The sequence below is a fragment of the Nannospalax galili genome, unplaced genomic scaffold, assembly GCF_000622305.1.
Source record: "Nannospalax galili isolate Female #2095 unplaced genomic scaffold, S.galili_v1.0 scaffold206, whole genome shotgun sequence".
Lineage (NCBI taxonomy): Eukaryota > Metazoa > Chordata > Mammalia > Rodentia > Spalacidae > Nannospalax > Nannospalax galili.
Genome location: NW_008358101.1, coordinates 9,110,597 through 9,134,183, shown reverse-complemented (window position 1 = coordinate 9,134,183; position 23,587 = coordinate 9,110,597). Strand labels below are relative to the sequence as shown.

Here is a 23,587-nt window from a genome sequence, read left to right as displayed (position 1 = left end):
TTTCATGGAAGATAGCTTTCCACACTGTCCCCACTGTACTTTTACATGAAGAAATGCTGTACTATTGCTAGGTAAAGTTTGAAGTACTTGTTCAGTCTCTCTGATTAGATATGAATGTTTCTGGGTTTTTTTTTCACTGTTTTCAGGGATGAAATAAAACATATTATTTGTATTCACACACAAAAAAGAATTGGAAAAAAATGAGCATCTTTCATTGCTGTTTTAGGCAGAGTGATGCTCCCTGAGTCAGGAAGGCTCCATCTGTGCCCATACTTCATGGTTTGAGCTTCAGAGTAACAGGGCAGATTAGGATTAGAGTATGTAAAGCTCCCTTTCCAATTGCCCCACTTTGGCAGGCTTCAGAAATCCTTGGTAGTGCATGTCACTACTGAAGGTGATTCAGTAAATGAGAACAGCTCAGGTAAACTTTATCTCATGTTGCACATTCTAAGTTGCAGTATTGAAAGTAAGAAAAGTTCTTTTCTGAAAATCTGTGGGCTGAAAACTTTGGGTTGGAAGGATAATTGTGTGAGGTGGTGCGGAGGCACCATATAATATTTAGCACTCGTGAGTTCTTCCTCAGGAATAGTATTATAAAAATTCTGGTGGAAGGTTTCTTGCTTTAAAAAAGAGAATGGGATGGCAGAGGCAAGCCTAGTGGCACGCATTTGTAATCCAAACACCTAGGAGATTGAAATAGGAAGATCATGAGCACTAGGCTAGCCTGGGCTACATAATGAGGCTCCTGTGTCTCAAAAGTACAGACTGGTGAGATATCTCAGTGGGTAAAAGCACTTGCAGTGAAAGCCTGATGACCTAAGTTTGATTCCCAGAACCCACATAAAAATACAACTGTGGTGAAGTGCATCTGTAATCCCAGCACTCCTATGGAGAGTTGGAGGCGGAAAAGGAGAATCAGCTGGAAACTCGAGGACCACCTACCCTGGAATACACAGCCTCAGAAACAGAGAGACCCTGCCTCATCAGGCAGAGTGAGAGAAGTGACTCTGGAAAACAGTCCTCTTAAGCTCCATGCATATGCCGTAGCGTGCACATGCCTGCACTTATGTCCACACACATCATATATGAACACAGTAACAAATTAACAACAACAAAAGCAACAACCAAAACCAAAAAGCAAGAATAAGAACAGCAATGAAACAAAAATGAAAGCTGCCCCAATCAAATTCAGACACTAAGTAGGCTAGAGATTTTCTTTTTCTTTTAAGCAGAATTTGTGGTGGCGCACACCTTTGATCCCAGCATTCGGCAGGCAGATCTCTGTGAGTTCAAGGCCAGCCTGGTTTACATAGTAAGTTCTAGGACAGCCGGGGCTACAGGGAGACCCTGTCTCAAAAAGACCGAAAAAAAAAAAAAAAAAAGATTTTATCTTTCGTTTGAGAAAAAAAATCAACAAATATTCCTTGACTTGATTAAGAAGACATAACTATCAATTCTAGTTTTTAGCTAATACATTCATGCAAATGAGTTAAAAATACACTGTTGGTATTTCCACAGAACAGCATAAGGGGATCTTTGGGGAAGAATGATTCCATTGGCAGTATCAGTAACACCCTCTCTCCTCTTCTTCCCACCCCTCCTTTCTTTCTTTCATTCCATTTTCTCAAGATTACTTCTTGAGCACCTGGTTTCAGACTGTGTGGTCCTAGACTCAGTCAGCTTTGACACTTGGTCACTTTGAGCTATTGGCTCAGAAAGGTTTTCAATATTCAAACATCAGACTGACTTGTAGTGGCATCATATAACTTTGATTCTTCTGTGGCAGGCCGCTCAGGATATCATCATTTGTGTTCCTTTTTCGGGTTTGAGGTTAAATATATAATAATAGTCATAACTGACATTTTCCTAGTACTTGACAGACCAACTACATGTCCTATCTTTCATGCGCACAGCAAATTTGTGTTTTGGTAATACAATTTTAACTATTAGATATTAAATGACTGCTTAGAAGCAGTCTCCAGGGCTGGAGAGATGGCTCAGCAGTTAAGAGAACTGGCTGCTCTGGTAGAGGACCCAGGTTTGATTCCTGGAACCCACAGGGCAGCTAACAGCCTTCTGTAACTCCAGTTCCAGAGGATCTAACCACCGTCTTCTGACCTCCATGGGTACCGCACGACAGGGGTGCACTGTGCTGGATAGCTTTAGTTGTCATCTACTTTACACATACCTGGATAAAGAGAGCCTCAGTTGGGGAATTGCTTCTATTGGACTGGCCTGTAGCCATGTCTGTGGGGCATTTTCTTGATTACTGAGTGATGTGGGAGGGCCCATCCCACTATGGGTGGTGCCACCCCAGGCAGGTGATCCTGCATTGTATAAGAAAGCAGGCTGAGCATAGGCTAGGGGATCAGGCCAGTAAACAGCTATCCTCCATGGCCTGTGATTCTGCTCTGTGCTCCAGATTCCTGCCCTGAGTTCCCACCTTGGGCTCCCCTCAGTGATGAACTGTGGCCTGGGAGATGGAAGGTGAAATAACCCTTCCTCCCCAAGTTGGTATTGGTCAGAGTGTTTTGTCACAGTAATCAAGGACAAACTGAAACATAAACCTACCTACATGCAGACAATACACTCATACATAATAAAAATTAAATAAAAGTAATCTCCATGGACCAGAAAGATGGCTCAGTGGCTAAGACACCTTGTTATGTAAGCACAAAGACCTGAGTTCAAATCCCTAGCACCCATGAGAAAAGCTGGGTATGCCTACACACATCTATAATCCTAGTACAGATGTGGGTGGAGACAGGAGGACTGCTGGGGCTTGCTGGCATAGCCCAGGTTCAGCGAGAGACCTTGTCTTGAAGCAATAAAGTGGAAAGTAGTACAACAGGGTCCCTGATATCGTCCTCTGGCCTCTGTGTGCACATGGGTTCCCATACTGCCCCCACATACAATAAAAATAGTATTAGTCTTCAGCAAATCACAATGTTGGGGTTAGGACTCGGATCTCTTGGGTATTTCTTCTCTTTTCAAAGCAGCATGTACCAATGCTTATAGAATAATACTGTCTCAAACAAAAGTCCAGACACACAAACATACAGTAAAAATGAGATGACATTATTAAAGGACTGTTACTAAGAACAGAGGTAACTATGTTCCTTCCGGATATGTCTTACTTGTTCATATACTTGGGATGTGTGACACAGTGAATGCACAGTGTGAGTATGAATTGCTTTGAGAAAGGCTGTAGGATTTTTATTGTGAGTTCTGGGATCTAGTTTGGCTGATATACATTCTTCTGTATGCCCGAAGTCATCCCTTCAAGCACATTTCTCAAATGGAATCTGTGTCCAGATACTATTGAAGAGCAGATTTCTCCTATTTACTGTTATATACATTTAAAAACAACACTATTTTCAGTATAAGAATAATCACAAACAGAGGAAAGTCTGGTTTTCAAGAACAGGTCATGAGTAGAAAAAATTATTTCAGAAAACCATATCTTAAGTTATTTCAGGATAAATCTGAAGCAAATCAAAAGATGAAAAGTATTAAGGGGGAAGGAGGCAATAGTGATAGAAAATAACCAGAAAATCACATTCTTAAATTATTTATGAATAAATCTAAAGTAATTTAAAAAGAAGAAAATAGTACCAAGAATAATAAAAGAAATAACATTAGATGGAGCTCTGTTTAGTGGCCAGAAGACCTTTTTTTTTCAGGAGCTGCTGGTACCTCAGCTGTCAAGTTAGCATTGTTTACCCTCCACTGCCTGCCACATCTACCCTTTAACTGCCACTGTACAGTCCAGAAACCTTTTACCACAACCTCCAATTCCCAAACCCCTTTGTGCTTAACCTGTGTGCCTTCAATGAAGAATATAGTTCTTTTGTTCCTTCTGTTGTGCAGGCTTTTCCATTTAACAACCTTAACAGTGATAGCCACACTGAAAACAGCTACCATCCTTGTCTGTGCATGTAGTACGGTCTTGATACCAGAGCTGATATGTTATCTAACTCAGTGAGGTAAGGACATCCACTCATTCTTTAGTATGGAGGTATTTTCAGGGATCAAAATTCTATAAAAAGTTATTGGCATTGATCACTGCAGATTACACCCAGAATCCCTGTAAAAGCTGATCTTGAGGTCAAGCCCTCTCCATCTTAAAGGAAGGGTGTTAATATTTAATACTTGGTATTATACTTGGAATAATACTTGGAAACTGTATTTGTAGAACACAAATTAAATTTTGATATTTAATGTTAATACTTTGGACTCTTAAAAATATTTTGTTATTTTTATTATTATGTGTATGAATGTGTTTGCCTGCATGCATGTACATGTACTTGTGTCATGCAATGCCCATGGAGGGCAGAGGGCATCAGATCCCCTGAAACTGGAGTTATGGACAGTTGTTAACCACCATGTGGGTGCTAGGAACCAAACCCAGGTCCTCTGCAAGAGCAGTCAGTGCTCTTAACTGCTGAGCCATCTCTCCAGCCCAATACTTTGGACTCTTAATGGAGAGGATTTTCCTTTTTACAAAGCCTAGACCCAAGAAATACTCCAATTTGGGGTGCTTCCATTTCCCCATTCAATCTGGATACTTCCAGAGCTATTAAAGCATTCATTAGATGGCACATGGACAATTTTAATTAAAAATTCTCTAAAGAAATTTTCATGAAGGTCTTTAATAACATAATAATGGCATAATAATCTAAATTTATTTAACACTGAGATTGGGTATGTGCTTTTTTAATAATGAATAGAAATAATAAGCCCTCTTGTTGACTTCTCATGTTTTTTTAAAGCTTCAGACAACTCCATTAATGAGTCATCTAGTATAAACAAACCTACTTTAGACTCATAAGGCCTAATTTTCATTCCTAGAAGCTTGACATATTGGAAGATTTTTTTTAATGCTGATATCAAGGTTAGATTTTTTTTTTAAAAAATGGAAACATAATTAGGCCACTCAGAAGCCTGTTAAGTACAGGTTAAACATCAGTCAAAACAGTACTACTGAGGTGGAAGCCATTGAAAATATGCTGCTTCTCCCTGAAAGTCACAAATATGACCTTTGAAAGCCCAATTTGTGTGTTATTCTGGAGGAGAAACTAGCTGATGAGTAAGTGAGAGTATATTAAGAGTTTCCCACACACTCTTTAACACACAATACCGCAATTCTTATTGGTAATAAAGAGAAAAAGATGAATAATGGGAAGAGGGATAAATAGCTGCCAGGCTGGATTCATCAACAACTGCATCTCAAAGGGAAAAGCTGCACTGAGAAATGCAGATTGAAATGCATTAGAATTATCCAAGAGAAGCAAGCAGAGAGCTTCAATTAACTGTTACTGCAAAGGCTAGGATGGCAGGAGAAGCCTCCTGTTTTCTCAGTTTACACAGTGTATCCCACCATGAGTAACGGGTTTTCATTTGCTTTCTACATATGAATGGTATTTCAAGAACATCAGAAGGACTGCTCTTTCTGGATCCCATTCTTCTCCTTTCAAATGTCCAATATTGCTTGTCCATAGAGAAAAGGAGTTGGTAATGAAACTATCTTTGCTAAATTCATTTTGTACCTTTGCATACAAAGTAATTAATTTCATTATGCCATATCATACATCTGCCATTATACTTTGTCCTTATTCATTTCTCTTACCACCCCCTCCTCCATCTGCTTTACTGCTCACCTTTATCCCTCACTCCCAAAGAGCCCATTTCCTGCTTTTATGTTACAAATATTCCATTCCCTGTCCTCTCTGACCCTCTCATAAAACCTCTTTTTCCCTCCCCATTGTACTTTTGTACTTTGATAAGGGTGCATGAACACTTGCAGCTGTGAGTATGCACACACACACACACACACACACACACAATTTAAATCTAGACTCTGCATATGCAAGAAAACACACAGTATTTGTCTTTCTGTGTCTGGCTCACGTCACCGAATGTAATGCTCTCCAGTTCCACCCATTTTCCTAAAACTGTCATGATTATATTTCCCTTTGTGGCAGAATATTTCCATTGTGCTTATGGACCACATATTCTTTCCCTTTTTAAAAGATTTATTCATTTTTATTATTTTTTAAACTTTTTAAAAATTTTTATTTTTTATTTTATGTGTATGCGTGTATTGCCTGCATGTAGGTGAGTGCACCCGTGTCATGAAATGCCCGCGGAGGTCAGAAGAGGCTGTCGGATCCCCTGGGACTGGAGTTACGGACAGTTGTTAGCTGCCATGTGGGTGCTGGGATTCGAACCCGGGTCTTGTGCAAGAACAGCTAGTGTTCTTAACCACTGAGCCATCTCTCCGGCCCCTCATTTTTATTTTATGTGTATGAGTGCTTTGCTTACGTTTATATAAGTGCACCTGTATCATGCAATGCTTGTGGAGGCCAGAAGAGGGCATTGGATCCCTGGAAACTGAAGTTATAGGTGTTTGTTAGCTGACATGTGAATGGTGGGAACAGAGTCTGGGCCCTTTGCAAAAGTAACCAGTCAGTTACTTTTTTTTTTAAGCAGTTCTTAACTGCTGAGGCATCTCCAGAGCCCATGTTCTCTTTATTCATCCGTTGATGGAGATCTGGTCTGGTTCTGTTTCTTCAGTGTAAATATGGATGTGGAAGTATCTCTGTGGTATGTTGACTAGAGTTCTTTGGCTATATACTCTGTGGTGACATAGCTGTATCACATGCCAGTTCTCTTTTTAGCATGTTGTGGAAGCTCCACCCTGATTCCCACAGTGGCTGTACCAGTATACATTCCCACCAGGAGTGCATGCATGCTCCACTTTCCCCACGTCTTCATTAGCATTTATTTCATTTGTTTCCTTGATGATAGCCATTCTGGTTGTGAGAGGAAATCTCAAAGCAGTTTTAACTTGGATTTCCCCAATGGCTAGCACTTGAATGTTTACTCAAGTTCTTACACCACTTGTATTTTCTTTCCAGGACTGCCTATCCAGTTCATCGGCACACTTATGGATTGGATGACTTTTTAAATATTTTTTTCTATATTTTATTAATTATTTTTATGTGTATGAATGCATTGCCTTCATGTCCATAAGTGTATCTGTGTTATGCAGTGCCTGCCGAGGTCAGAAGAGGGCATCAGATACCCTAGAACTGGAGTTACAGGTGGTTGTTAGCCACCATGTGGGTGCTGGGAACTGAACCTGGGTCCTCTGTAAGAGCAGTCAGTGGTCTTAACTGCTGGGTCACATCTCTCCATGACTTCTTTTGTTTATTTTTTTAGACAGGGTCTCCAGTAGCTCCAGCTGGCCTGGAACTTACTATGTAGATCAAGCTGGCCTTGGTCTCAGAGATCTGCCTGCCACTACCTCCAAAGTGCTGGGATTAAAGGCATGTGCCACCATACCTGGCATTTGGATGACTTTGTGATGTTTAATTTTTACAGTTTATATATTGTAAATATTAATCTCTTGTTTGATGTGTAGTCAGAAAATATATTTTTCCATTGTATAATCTATCTTTTCAGCTGCTGAAAGATTAAATGATTAAACTAACAGAACATTCAGTTATCCACAGAACAGTCTTGTACACAGGTATTTGGATAATTTTTTTTAAAGTTTAAAAATTTTTAAATAAAAATTTTTTTAATTTAAAAAATATTTTGTTATTTTTATTTTATGTGTATGGGCATATTGCCTGCATGTATATAAGTGCACCCATGTCCTACAATGCCTGTGGAGGAGGTTAGAAGAAGGCATTATATCCCCTGAACCTGGAGTTATAGATGATTGTTAGCCATCATGTGGGTTCTGGAAATCAAACCCAGGTCCTCTGCAAGAGCAGCCAGTGCTCTTACCCACTGACCCATCTGTCCAACTCCAAATTTTTATTATTTTATATGTATGAGTGTATTGCCTGCAAGTATGTAAGTACACTGTGTCATGTAGTATCGACAGAAGTCAGAAGAGGGCATCAGATCCCTTGGAACTGCAGTTACAGGTGGCTGTGAGCTGCCATGTGGGTGCTGGGATTCAAACCTGGGTACTCTGCAAGAGCAGTCAGGGCCCTTAACTGCTGGGCCATCTTTCCAGTCCTGGATAATATTTTTTAAAAATCCAACAAATTTAGATGAGTGTATTTCTGATTTTTATTTGTTTAATTGCTACCATGCAACTGAGAAATATATCAAATTTTGCTTAAGTCAGTTCTGACAAAAGTTCTAGGTTATATAAATGAGCTTTTGATGAGTAAAGGGACTAATAAGCAGCTGTAATTTAAATCTGTGCTCCACATAAAGCAAACGAAAACTTATCAATGCTTTAATTACAGTTTAAGACAATGATATACTTTTACTTTGGCAACAATCTAGTACTAAAAAAAGTACTAACAATGATTTATAAGTGAATTTTCTGTGTTGGAACAAGGAGAATGGACATTTTTACACAAGTATAAATTTTGTATATTTCCACATAATTTCCATTTGAATGTCATAAAGGAATAAAATTAAAAAATGTAATTGTTTTTTGGTCTTTTTGAGACAGGGTCTCCCTGTATAGCCTCAGCTGGCCTGGAACTCACTATGTAGACCAGGCTGGCCTTGAGCTCACAGAGATCTGCCTGCCTTGTGCTGGGACTAAAGGCATGGGCCACCATGACTGACTAGAAATGTAATTTATTTTTAAATTTATTATTTTTATTTTATGTGTATGAGTGTATTGCCTGCAGGTGTGTGAGTGCACCCCTGTTGTGCAATGATGCAGAGGTCAGAGGAGGGTGTCTAACTCCCCTGGAACTGGAGTTAAGGATGGTTTATATCCGCCATGTGGGTGCTGGGTGTCAAACCTGGGTCCTCTGCAAGAGCAGTCAGTGTTCTTAACTGCTGAGCCATCTCTCCAGCCACAAGAAATGTAATTTTTATATTGCATAAAGTACTGCTCTATTCTGTGAAATTGTTACTGGGCATAAGTTTTAATGGCTCTTTTGTAAATTAAAAAAATTATTAGTTTTATTTTATGTGTATATTTGTATTGCCCACATGTATGTAAGTACACCTGTGTCCTGCAATGCCCATTGAGGTCAGAAGAGGGCACTGGATTCCCCTGAAACTGGAGTTATGGACTATTGCTAGCCAACATGTGGGTGCTGGGACTCAAACCCGGGTCCTCTCCAAGAGTAGCCAGTGCACTTAACCACTGAGCTAATTCTCCAGCCCCATATTTTGTAAATTCTTTACAATGGAGAGAAACTTTTGGCTCCAAAGGAAAACTGCATTGCTCTTGGAACTAGAAACTGTTATACACAGCCCCAGAAAAGCAAGTGAGGTATGTTCTCCCTCATTTGTTGATTGTAGCACCAAGCCCTTATATGTGAGTATACATCCTGATGTAACAGCAGGAGTCAGGAAAATGGAAAGGAATCACGGAGGTAAAGGGAAAGAGTCTGAGAGAGTGGGATAGTAGAAAATAGATGTTGTTGAGGGGAAAATGGGGAAAATGGGGGTATTCGACTGGGAAGGGAGGAGGGAAGGATATATGTGGAAACTTTGAAGTAAAGGGATAGAAGGAACGCAAGAGACAGAGGATAATAAGAGACAGGTATTATCATGGGGGAAATGGGGGTACTTAAACTGGGGAGGGAGGAGGGAGGGTAAACAGGAAGAAAGAGAGGAGAGATAAATAAAGCTTAGGTGGCATAAAGAGCCAGAGGGAAATGTGTTAACTCCCCTCACCCCTGAAAAATACACATACAATATCTGAACATTAGTGCCTGTGTATACCTGAAGGCTGTATAACAAGGAACACAGTACCAGACAGGAGAGACCTCCCTTTGAGTTGTTGTTCAGAGTAAGTCCAAGAGACTCCCCAAATAACACAGGCTATTCCCTTGATTTCTTCCCAGAACTTCATGGCTTTTTGAGCTATTTTATAACTTTCTAAGTTGTTAACTCTGAGCAATGCAAAATATTTTTTGTCTTATAGATGCATAAATAAATTATGTCTAGTAGATGGTCATGGACCTGCTTCCTACACTATGAAAGAAGTCAGTTTTCCCCTCTATTTGTGCTTATGTTTTAATATTCACATCTAATTATCTCTGTTCATTGGTCAGTGGTTTGAACTGGTTGTAACACAGCAAATTTCTTCACTGATCAGTTTTTTAAACAAGTTAAACACAATGCTTACCATGTATTAATTTTCCTATTTCCATGAGAATTGTAATATTTCACTTTTCTTTGGAAAAACTTCAGTACCAAATAAAGTAGGATTTTGAAGAGAAATTTTGGGAATGAGGAAAGTATAACTACGCTGATCTCACAGATGCTTCTAGCCTTCTCACTGATAGCTGTATTTTGTACATCTCATTTTCATTCAGCTGCTATTCAGCATTTTGTTTGTTTCTGTTATTTTGAGACAATGTCATTATATGGCCCAGGCTGGTCTCAAACTTGTGATCCTCCTGCCTTAGTCTCCCAAGTGCTGAGATTACAGGCATGTGCCATCATATCTCACCCATTTACTTTTAAACTGGAAATAAGATTTCATTTTGCTGAGTGGAAAATCAATTCAACAACTATTTAACAATTGTCCAATGAATTTAAAACAAACCTATCAACTGTATTTTATATATATATATATATATATATATAAAACTTTGAAAAAAATTGAGCACTCAAATATAAATGATGATTTATGGGAAAATTTGGCTTTGTTGTCCCAAAAAGGCGTGGAGACTGTTTAGATCAATATAAATCAAATACATTTTCACATGCATCCTTTGGAAGCTAATATTTTCATTCAGATCATCGCTGAAACCATTATGCTGTATTTAGTGGAAGCACTTAATAGTAGCCAGTAAACAATAACAGATTTTTATACTTACTGTGCCCCACCAGAGAGCATCTGCATATGTTGAGAACTCTTTATTGGCATCCTTTTCCACCAGGTAGACAAGGAAAGATGAAAAAATAAGAACCAGAAATCCTATGTACCAAGCTGTGATTAATTCCTAGGTATAAAAGGAAGAAAAGATTTCAGAGGTGAAAAATCTTTGAAAAAGAAAAAAATGTATGCACGGTTCCATTTATGTTACCTCTTCTTGGATGTTTAGGAAGGTTTTAAAGTAATGCATTATATAGACCATGTCCCCAAATTGCTTTAACCAAGTTCTGAAACAGTTGCTTGTGGTCAGTTTATTAAACATTACTGCAATCAATGGAGTTTTTAAAAGTTGCTATAAAATGCAGAAAGCAAATTGTACCTTGCTGTGAGCATAAACCACGGAGCCTAGTAATTTCCAAGTGCCTCCCCTTCGGTCCATGCGCACCATGCGGAGGATCTGTAGGAAACGGAGACTTCTGAGTGCGGACGTGGCAAAAATATTACCCTGAGTTTTTGCAGAAACAACTGCTATTGAAGCGATAAGTACAATGGTATCTGAAAGAAACAGGTTGAGGTAGCCGTAAGTCATGTGGCTAAAAAGCTTTATTGCTCAAAACAATATTTCTGCAAAGTTCATCTGAACTAGTTTGAAGCAAAAGTAAACAGGTCTCACAACCCAGCCATTAGTTGGAACCTAATGACTTCAGAGTAATAAAGTCCCAAACCCTTAGCTCGGACCCTGGACCATTCTGTGCTTTACCTGTGCAATTTTGAAACACGTTATCTAACCTTCAACAAATTGGACAATGTTCTTCAGAGAGTATAGTGTTTCAGCGAGCGGCTGGGTTATGAGGCTGAGCTATTTGACAACAGCTGTGCTTTCGATAGCTCTCCTGCCTGCAGCTAGGAGCACCCCAAACCAAGGCTCTCTGGTTGATAGGACAGAGGAATAATAGCCTAGCCACTCATGAAAGTGCAGCTTGCTTGGTGTAACAATGCCTTTTATTTTCTTGCCAAACAGGATTGTACCTCCTTGTGCTGAACATTTTCTCATGTTGTGGAGTTTACAACTAGGCAAAGGTTTCCAGTAATCTGAATATTCTTGGCTGTCAGTACACTATTTTAAACTGGTCTATCAGTTATGTGAAAGTTTGGTGCACAAATTAAACAGTATTACCTTTATTTAACAAGCACTGTGTAACTATGCACCCTATTCATTAAATGGGAATCGATATTTAATGTTTGATATATTGACATTTGGCTTTAAAAATATCCACCCTTTTGAACTATATATAGGCTGACTAGACTCAAAGGATGGACAAGCACTGGGGAACTGCTAGGTGCATTGACAACACAGTGGACAGTAACAGGGATGACAGAGTATATGGGCTCCAGCGGGGGTGGGGGATGGGGGGTACACCACACTCCAGCGGGGGAGGGGGGATGGGGTCAGGGCAGGGGACATGGGAGGGTGTCACTTGGGATGTGGGTATATAGATGAATAAGCTTGTTTGGGATGTTCTGTATGAAATACACACACAAAATCAATCAATAAAGTGAGTTATATTTGAGGAAGAAGAATAAAAATTTGCCTCGTGTTAATTAGTGCATGTGAAAAACATTACCATTGAAATCTATCTGATGACTTTATATCCATGCTCAGGCGCCAAGGATTTCAGAAAGTAACTGAATGTTAATAGTAATAATCAGCTATATAGAGATTAGAGACACATGTGCAAACATCTAAGGGCTAGTTGCATTAAAAATGAGTTTTTCTATATGAAACAGTATATTTTAAAATGAAATGGAGATCTTTTTTGAAGGTTAAAACCTCATTCAATTTTATGTCTTACAGGGTTTATATTGAGCACAATATTGTATAACTGTATTAATTCAATTGTAAACCTAAAAATTTACAGCCAAATTTGAAAGAGATGCATCTTAACTCTGGAAATTGTTATTGAATATGTCAATGCTGTTGTAATGAAATGCTTCTTCTCATCATGTGGTTATTAAATAAACAATTAAAAATATCTGCCCTTTTATAATAAAAAAGACAAAAAGCAGCCAATGAAGGCAAAGAAAAGACAAAAGAGAATTTAATCAGTCCTCTGAGAGTAATTATGTACATGGTAGGAAGTGAATTTTGAGGTGGTAAAAATAAAGTAGGGACAATCTCCTCCTCTGGCAATTAAAAAAAAAATTTATTTTTAAAAATTTATTTATCATGCCAGGTGTGGTGACACATACCTTGAGAGGCAGAGACAGGCAGAACTCTGTGAGTTCAAGGCCAGCCTGGTCTACATAGTGAGTTCCAGGCCAGCTGGGGCTACAGGGAGACTCTGTCTCAAAAAGACCAAAGAAAAACTATTATTTTTATTTTATGTGCATGGATGTTTTGCCTGTGTGTATGTAAGCATACCTGTGTCATGCAATGCCCACGGAGGCCAGAAGAGGGCATAAGATCTCCTGGAACTGGAGTTACAGAAGGTTGACAGCCTCCGTGTGGATGCTGGGAACTGAACCCAGGTCCTCTGCAAGAGCAGCCAGTGCTCTTACCTGTTGAGCCATCTTTCCAACCCTTACTTTGGTGGTTTTAATATTCCCTTGACTTCAAGATCCTCACATAAAATTTCCTTCCTGCTTCAAGCAGGTTGTGCATGATTGGGCTTCCACACTCCAAAAGTGAGTTTTGCTTCAAGAGTGTCGCATCTGCGTGTTTCTATGATCCTCAGGATTAATGGGTGTATGAATGTGTATTCTTCATTCACTTTCTCCTTCCCTCTGCGCTAGGCAAGGTGGGATCTCCTTGTGTGAACTGACAAGACATGTTTGAGTCACTCTCCTCATGCCTCCTTTTAGGCCAGTGGTTGGAAAGGGTCAGTGACTAGCAAGAATCAACCAAATGGCCTTTCCAGCCAGACCTGGACTCTATGCTTTGCAAGAGGCACAAGAGAGCCTTGAATGCATCCTTGAGTTCCTGCTCTTGAGAGGATACTAACTATGTTGATGCAGACACTGAAGATACATGCTAAGTGAGTGGAGGCCAGCTTCAAAGCAGATGTGTGATATAATCTTAGCTTAGTAAACTAAGAAAAGCATGTGAGAATATGCACAGATCATTACCATTAATTGCAGACAATCAGCTGATAGGTAAAGGGGTTTTTCATTTTCCAAATCACCAATTTCCACAAGGTTTGAATGTTATAACATGAATATGTAATTTGAAATCAGAAAAACAATTTAAAAAATTATGGGCCAGGTGTGGTGGAGCACGCCTTTAATCCCAGCACTTGGGAGGCAGAGGCAGGCAGAACTCTGTGAGTTCAAGGCCAGCCTGGTCTACATAGTGAGTTCCAGGACAGCTGGGGCTACAGGGAGACCCTGTCTCAAAACTCAAACAAACAAACAAACAAAAAACAAAATAAAACAAAAAACTATGTGCACACAAAGATCATGATTTTCACCATTTGGAGAGACTTACTCTGACAACAGTGACTTACAAAGAGACAGTCATTTTGTGGCTTTGATGGATATTTCTTTTGCTTGTATTGTAATATTGTCTCTTACCAAGTACACACTAGTTCATTTATATGTTAAAATATTCAACACTGGAAATAAGCCAATGGCTAGTTTAGGTGCAGAATGTACAATAGATAAAAATTAATATCACGCCTGGCATTTTCTGCATTTCCAAGCCTTTATCTTAAAAACAATTCATTATGTGCATTTGTGTGCGTGTCTGCGCATGGCAATCTGTGTGGGAGTGATGGTGCTCACTGAGGTCAGAAGCTATTGGATTTCCTGGAGGTAGAGTTATATGCGGTTGTGAGCTGCCTGACCTAGTGCCTTGGCAAGGGCAGTATGTGCTCTTAGCCTCTGTGAAACCTCTCCAGCCACAAACTTTATCTTAGTTGTTACAAAAATCTTATTAAGTAAAGCATTCTATAGATCTTATTTTACATATGAAGAACTACAGTATGCAAAAAATAAATTCTATTTTTTAAATCAAATTGGCTATCAACCTGTTAGAATATTTAATGTTTGATATATTTAATGAAATTGCAAAATGTATGATATGAAGTAAGTACATTATAGAGAAACTAGAGAAAGTAAAAGAACACTGTCAGTTTGAGACAATATAAATATTATGCACATTGTGAATCATCATCTAAATGTCTGAAATCCCAAAATATGCAAAGGTAACTACAGATTTGATTTAATACCTTCATTGCAATTCAGATTAGAGGAGGAAGTCAGAGTTCAGTAAAAATGAAAACACGGATGAGTAACCAAATGGCAAATAGTGAACACATTCACAAAGAAGCTTCTGGTTGGGTTCCAGCCATCCAATGCCATTTTGCCATCAGTAATAGCTACAGTGTTTCTGAGGCTAACATATGTTAGAAAAATATTTAACTTTATTTATATATCTATTATGTTTACTGTCTGTCACTTTATAGCATGGAGGTTCTATGAACTTGGATAACTGTGGGTTTTTTTTCCCTTTGATGTAGTCCAAGTACTTTTACCAGTACATAAACTATGAAACTGATAGAACAATCTGAGACAAATATACACTTAAAGGAGCATGAGTTCTCCTGCACATCAATGGCCTGGTAACTAGCACTTCAATTTAAAATATGTACAAATGTCAGCCAAAAGATCACTTCAACATTCAGCACCAAATTCGACTGTGGTATAAGCTGTTGTTACTGGTACAGTGACTCATACCAGTTATCCTAGCACTCTGGAGGCAGAGGCAGGAGGATTAGGAGTTCACAGCCCTCCTGAGCAATGTAAGATTGTCTCAAACAAAATAAAAGATAAAACAAACAAAAATCCCCAGTAAGTTATTAATTCATTAAAGCTTATATATTTCATTAAGATTACAGTACATGTCTGGCAAGATGGCTCAGCAGGTAAAAGCACTTGGTGCCAAGTCTATTCACTTTAATTCTATTTCTGGAATTCACATGGTGGAAGAACTGACTCTCACATGTTGTTCTCAGACCTTCATGTGCATGTTGTAGCATACATGCCCCACAATAAATAAATAAAATGTGATAACACATTTAAAAATATTGTTGAAAACACAGGAGCCTTGTATTTTGTGACAATAACCCATTTTAACATAAGTCTAAAAACTACAGACAGTCTCGCAGCTCATTAGTTAAAAAATTCATTGTACACAGAAAAGATCTTCAGGTTCATTTGTTTATTCATTGGTGTGGTAAGCAGTAACTGTGGGTCAAACATATTGACCTTTGTATTAAAAATCACTATTCATCAACCCCTTGACCATGCATCACATCCTTCCTATGTATTAAAACAGAGGAAAATGCTTTTTATTCATCAGTGACTATGAAGTGGGACAATTTTGCTTTCCCAGGGTAATTTGGAAGTGTCCAGAGACATATCTTGTTGTCATAGATGGGCAGGGAGTTGCTATTAATGTGTAATGGTTAAAGGAAGAGTTTTTTGGTAAACATCCTTCAATACTCAGGATGGTCTCAAGAACAAAGAATGACTCAGCCAAGATGTCAATAGTGATGACGGTGAAGAACTCTGATACATTAGTTTATTTAATCATTCAAACAACCCTATGTAGGCAACAGAGAATTTGAGGTTCATAGTGATCAAATAACCAAGGCCCAACATCCATAAGTGCATATCTGGTCTCTACCTAACTCCAAACCTTATGCTGCTAAAAGCTATTGCATTTGAGTCTTGGGTTGAAGAAAATCCAGGGCAGTATGGTGGTGGGGAAAAGAGAAGTAGGCGGTTTTGTGAGCAGGTGTGTATAATGAATCAAGAATAAATTGCTATCATATAAAGCATTCAGGGTCTTAGAGTACAGGGAAGGTAAAACAGACAAAATGTTGCTAAGAACAGATGGTATTTTTATGGATGTATCAAGAGAAAATGGGGCTAGAGAAAGAAATAGAACATTCAACAAATAAAGAGGAGTTTAAAATTGCATGAAAAATGTTTGAAGTCCTGGGGCTGGAGAGATGACTCAGTGGTTAAGAACACTGACTGCTCTTGCAGAGGACCCAGGTTTGAGTCCCAGCACCCACATGGCAGCTACGAACTGTCCTTAACTCCAGTTCCAGGGGAATCCAAAGCCCTCTTCTGACCTCCACAGTATTGCACGACATGGGTGCACTCACATACATGCAGGCAATACACTCATACACATAAAATAATAAATACAATATATTTTTTAAAAAGTATGAAGTCCTGAACTCTAATATTGACCTCTTCTTGAGGCGATAGATGCTGACACAAATGGAAAATGGCAAAAACAAAACAAAACAAAACAACAAAAACAACACCAGTCAGGGATCATAAGCAGCCAAGTAGATATGTGAAATATAGGCTTCTAGTATTGTGAAGGAGGCTCACAAATGACTGAATCAGTTAGAAGGGTTATCAATGAATTTTTGAGATTTGAGAAGGCTGCAAAAGATTTGAACAAAGTAAATTCCATAATGGCATTTAAGACACACTGAGATTATGAAAGAACTCATTATTAGACTCAAATGGAACTTTGTTCCAGTGTTATGCTGTCAGTAAACTCATAATGCATCAATCACCATGCCCTCAATCTTAAAATAGATTAGGCACCAAAATACCAGAAAGCTCTTATTTCAAGGTAGAGTCATATTCAAAGCTACTGGATCATGGGTCCAAAAGAATGGGTTAAAGGCCAGTTTTTCATCTGCACTTGACAAGCTGTGCTTTGTTACCATGATTACATTACACAATTCATCTTTAAGGTGTATGTTAGCTCAGCTTAAAACCACAACAGAAAGAACTAAATCATAAGCGTTGAGAAAAAAGTACTACTGGTCCCTTTAAAATTAGTAATTATAAGGAGAGAGAAGTTTTCCAGAAGTAAGCCACAAGGCTTGATTTCTAGAACACTGATGGTATTAGGTGCTTTAATTTTAAAAATCATTTTATTTTATTTATTATTTTATTTTATATATGAACATATTGCCTGCATGTATGTAAGTGCACCCATGTCATGCAATGCCACGGAGGCCAGAAAAGAGTGTCAGATTCTCTGGAACTGGAGTTACAGATGGTTGTTAGCCACCACATGGGTGCTGGGAATCGAATTCACGTCCCCTGCAAGAGGAGTCAGTGCTCTTATCTGCTGAGCCATCGCTCCAGTTCCTTGCTAAACTTTTTAAAAAATAGTTGTTTCTAGATTCTCAGAAAAGTTTCATAAATTCTCATAAAAATTTTTCTAGAATCATACATTTACTTCTTGCATTTTAAATTAATTTCATCTTTTTATTTCTGGAAAGATCAGAGGTGCAATAAACCCAATAATCCTACAGACTATATCCTTTCTCACTCTCCTTTTATTTCCTATTCCTTGAGCTATTTTTCTTTTGTTTCTATTTCCTTTTTTTTTTCCCTTGAGCTACTTTTAGTGGCAACACAATAAGCTAAAATTTGAATAATTTTAATTAAGTTGCTTTTAAGTTATAAAATATCTACTATATAATATCCAAATTCTATAAGCATGTATAAGATAGGAAATAAATTTATTTGCTTTATCAATTAGTTCTTAACTTTTAGCTTACTTTTGGTTGTGATATAAAAATGATGATGAACTGAACAATAGATCTGTGCATCTATGTTTATGGATATTCTTTTTAATGACACTTTTGAAGATACACAATTGTTACACATTCTGACTTTTGAAGGATGCCAAAATGCCTTTAGAATGATGGCACTAAGTCTCATGAACAATGTATGACAATTCCATTTCTCTCTTTGGTAATAAAAGGAATGCTAATACTAACAACATTAATAGGAATAGTTGAAATGTATTGCTTAGTATGTGATAAATGTATTATATGATAAGCCATTTGTGGTGGTTTAAATGAGAACGTCTCCCATAAGCTCCAAGTATTTGAACATTTGATGGCTCTGTTTGGGGAAGCTGGAAGAAACATGTCACTGGGGAGCGGAGCTTAGAGAGTTCTTAAGCCTTGCTGGATTTCCAATCACTCTCTGCTTCTTGTGCCTGCTTGAAGATGTGGGTGCTTAATCTTTTGCTTCTGCTCCAGCCAAGTCACCATGCCTCTCCACCATGATGGACTCTAATCCCTCCGGAACCTGGAACTCTAAGCTCAAATAAGCTCTTCTATACATTCCCTTGGTCATGGTGCTTTATCACAGCAACAGAGGAGTGGCTGGGATGCTGCTGTAAGCATTTTCACATATTATTCAGTAATAATAAATCTTTACCAATTGATGATGTGTGTATGTTTGCATATGTGTGTTTTTGAATGTGTGTGTTGTACATTTGTGTGTCTGTGTTTGTCTGTGACTTTGTGTTGTGTCTGTGTGTGTGTGTATGTGTGTGTTTGTGTGTGTTACAGATTGGATTGCATGCCATTTTGAAGTCCTTGGAGGCAACTCATTTGAATGACTTCATCCAATTTCCCATATTTTATTTAGTGTTTGTCAGGATGGGTTTTGTAGCTGCCCAACACAAGTAAGTTCTCTTCCAATAAAATACACAAAAATTCAATAAAAACAAACGACAAAACAAAACAAACAAACAAACAAAAACTATCCCTGGGAAGTGTCTGCCCATCTAGGGTCCTTATTTCTTTTTCAAGCTCCTTCTGAGTAGGGTGATGTTATCACTTCTAGCTAACAGGAAGGAGTGGAAGTGATGCGTGGCCACCTCTAGACTGAAGAGCAGCACACAGAACTTACTGCTTCCTTTTTTAAAATGTATCAGCTACCTGTTGGGATAAAGGATGCTGAGTCCTCATTTGCAGAGTTGTTGTAGCCTGAGTCCCCTGGAGTGACTCTATCGGGCAGAAGGAGCTTTACCACATTTTCTAGTTCCCGACCAGTAAGTAGCACTCATTAAACTATTAAACAAGTAAGTAATGAACTACCTTGTTATTGTATTAGGGATTTGTTTGTTGTAATAATCAGCATTACTCTAACATATAATTTTTTACTTTTATGGAATTTGTTTCTGGCTTAGGTAGCACAATTAGCCTTACATTTTATCCCATTTCCCCCCCATTTAATAGCCTATTTTTTTTTACAGTATCATGTAAATAAAAATCAACCTTTTCAAGCGTTTCTTTGTAATGATTGTGATTGAGAAATATTTTATAGTTTCTGCTCTGTTTTTTTTTTTGCCTATTCCTGAGTGTGTTGCTATACATCTGAAAGAATTAGACCCCTTCAATGTTATTCCTCTCTCTATCATACAATTTCAATAAGCCTATTTATTTTCCCATATGAATTTTGAAATAAACTTATGTTAAAAAATCAACTCCTGTCTTTCATTGTTCTATACCAGTTTGTGTCCTGCCAGATTAAAATATTAAATGGAGGAAGCATGGAAATTTACATCATGTTAATTAGTGGAGGTGATAAACATTACCATTGAAATCTACCCGATGACTTTATAGTCATACACAGGCACCAATGATCCAAGTGCAACCAATTATGACTAGTAATAATCAGATATATACAGATTAGGGATGCATGTGCCAAATCTCAGTGTTAGTAGCAAAAACAATGAGCCTTTCTGCAAGAACAATATATTCTAAAATGAAATGGAGATTATTTTCAAAGGCTAAAAACTCATTCAATTTTATGTCTTACAGGGCTTATACTGAGTTCAATATTGTATAACTGTATTAACTCAACTGTGAACCTAGAAACTTACAGCCACTTGTGAAACAGCTGTACTCTTGCTCTGGAGTGTGTTACTGAATATGTTAAAGCTGTAATGAAATGCTTCTTCTAATCATGTAATTATTAAAAATTAAAAAAATAAAAAATTAAATGGCTATCTCTCTGATGAAGGAAACCCTGAAGTCCCAATCATTAAAGGAACTTCTACAGAGTTTCTGTTCTGCATGGAATGGATCTTCCAGACCTTTCTGGATAGCTTCTGTTGGCTTCTGTTACTCAGAATGGGTATCACTTTGTTAAGAAAGTCTGCCTGGAGCTCTGTGGTGTAACAGCGTTGGTTCACCCACTGGCCTCTTCTATGGCAAATGATAGAGACTGTCAGCATCAGAAATGTTTATTCTTCTCTGTAACATCAGTGTTTAGCTTAGTGCTTATTATACAGTACACATTCAAAACTTCTTTTTTAAATGCTTTTCTTTTTTGAAATTTACTTTTATTTTATGTGTATGAGTGTATTTCCTCTATGTGCATAAGTGCACTTGTGTCATGCAATGTCCTCCGAGGTCAGAATTAGGCCTCAGGTCCCCTGGAACTGGAGTTATGGATAGTTGTTAGCCACCATGTGGGTGCTGGGACTTGAACCTGGGTTCTCTGCCAAAGCAATCAGCACTCTTAACCACTGAGCCATCTCTACAGTCCTAGATTTGAAAATTTAAATAATAAGCTACCATTTCATTACCAAACTGACAATTTTTAAAAAATTAGTATTTATAATGGAAAGAAAGATAGAAATTTATTTTATGAAGATTCTGCAATGAAAAAGTTATATTTTCTGTGTGGGTACAGCATAAGGTTCTTTGTCAAAAGTTTTTTTTCAACATTTTATTTATTTATTTTCATTTTCTGTGTATGAGTGTATTGCCTGCATGTATGTAAGTGCCCTGTGTCATGCAATGCCTGCAGAGGTCAGAAGAGAGTGTCAAAATCCTCTGGAACTAGAGTTATAAATGGTTGTTAGCTGCCATGTTGGTGCTGAGAATTGAACCTGGGTCTTCTGTAGGACCAGTCTTAACCACTGAGCCATCTCTCTACCCAAAAGTTTTTTAAAAAAATTATTTGAGTTCCTACCATTTCAGGAATTTTAATTCTAGAAATTTATCCCAGTGAAAAAAATTGTAGATGAAATAATATTTGCATCAGCATGATTATTACACTTTTTAATAATTTAAAAATTAGAACAAGTCTTGTTTTCTAAAAAAGATGGACTAATGAAAAGCATTATGTGTATTTCCTTTTCAGAGCAAGGATTATAGAGCTCATCTGTCCATGCCCAACCCTGGATATGCCTCTTGTCAGCTGGGTTTTCTGTGTGAAACTACTGCAGCATTCTCTGCTTCAATTTATTTATAGAATGAGGATAATCAAAGCATCTATGTCATGTGATCACTTTAAGGATGAAATAATTGTTAGCATGTAACAAAATTCGTCTAACTTATTACCACTATTATCATAGATACAATGCAATTATAAAACATCATGTTTTTAAAAAATGAGACAAAATATTTCTAACATACCATTGATCACACAACAGGGTACAGAGGATGGTTCTAATTTGCATCACAAAAGATTATGTAATCTTACAGCGCATAAACAAACAAATATCATATATACATGTGCTTCTGTGTCAGTGGTGACTGTCTTTGGGTGGTGGCTTGTGTAAAACACTGTGTGCATGTCCAAAGTAATCTATGGAAAGTATGCATAGCTCTTGAAATGAGGAAAGGGAGAACTATTTTTATTTTAAATGAGAAACTATGACCCTGGAAGGTTAGCTCATTGGCCAAGGTAACTTATTTAGTCAGAAGTAAGGAAAGAGAAGGGAAATGGGCCCCATTTATTGAGAAGCTCTGATATATGAGGCTGCAGGGTGTGCTCAGTACACAGACTATTTCATTACTTCTCTGTAATGGTTCTCCAAGGAGGTCCAGAGGTTATGAGGGTGCAGCTCCTAATTCTGCGCCTCCCTAGCTGTGTGACCTCAGATCTATCAATCTTGCTGCATCTTAGAGTCCTCACCTGTAAATAAGGAATAGTCAGTTTTCTCGTATGGCTTGTGTAAGAATTAAATGAAACAAGACATATTGAGTCCTTAGTCTGCCTTAGTGTGCCTGGCGTCATTCAAACTTCTTCATTTGAAAAATTTAAAATGTTAATATATATATGTCTATATCTTCCACACATTCATTTATAGATCAGTAAACTGATATTAAACAAGCTTAAGAATCTTATCTGAGGTCATTTAGCTAATAAGTGGAGCCAGGGATCGAACTCTCAGCTGCCTGATCCCACGGGATTCCCCTCAATGACTTACAAAGAGCAGTGAACAGGCATGTGGTTACCTAAAGCTGAAATAGTGGAAAGCATCAACAGTAGAGAATATGCCAACTTCATCACCCAGACAAAATTTAGTAAAAACTCTTACAATGAACACATTTATATATTTTAGGTACTCCATTGGGGCACGAGAATATGACAGCAGTCAGCCTGTCATCTGTATGTGACCATATATGAGTTTGCTTTTTTTTTGCTGGCAAGCATATAACATGCAGCCATGTATTATCGCCAATGGATCAACAGGAGAAGGAAAGACTGAAATTTTGTGGTTTTGTTGTATTTTCCATGCATACCAAGTCTAACTCCTCAGAATAAACAGAGAATTAAGAATTAAGGAATGGAAGCTTAAATAACAGTGACCTCTGCCTACTTTACCTATCAGTTCTGCCACGAAACTTTGTCACCGCTCACTTTGCAGGGCTGGCTTATGCATCTTTAAAAATAAGATGGATCACAGTTGGTTACTTTCTGAGCTCCTTGGCATCTGAGCATGGATATAAAGTCAGGTAGATTTCAATGGTAATGTTTTTCACATCTACTAATTATTAAGGATCAAATATTTTATTCTTTGAAGAATTATTTTTTAATCTTTTTTTTAAATTTTTAATAACTACATGATTAGAAGAAGCATTTCACTACAGCTTTAACATATTCAGTAACACATTCCAGAGCAAGGATACA

General features: G+C 37.9%; 1 protein-coding gene across 3 annotated transcripts in view; it reads right to left on the bottom strand.

The window, feature by feature from the left end:
- The window catches only part of Kcnq5 (potassium voltage-gated channel subfamily Q member 5), a 613,681-nt gene that overhangs the window by 115,146 nt on the left and 474,948 nt on the right, over positions 1-23,587 (bottom strand). For all 3 annotated transcript variants that reach the window (XM_008856328.3, XM_017795162.2, XM_029557802.1), the window contains exons 4-5: positions 11,199-11,374; positions 10,821-10,946 (exon numbers count right to left, since the gene is read on the bottom strand). In XM_008856328.3, coding sequence (XP_008854550.1) covers positions 10,821-10,946; positions 11,199-11,374 — 302 coding nt within the window. The remainder of the gene's footprint in view (positions 1-10,820; positions 10,947-11,198; positions 11,375-23,587) is intronic.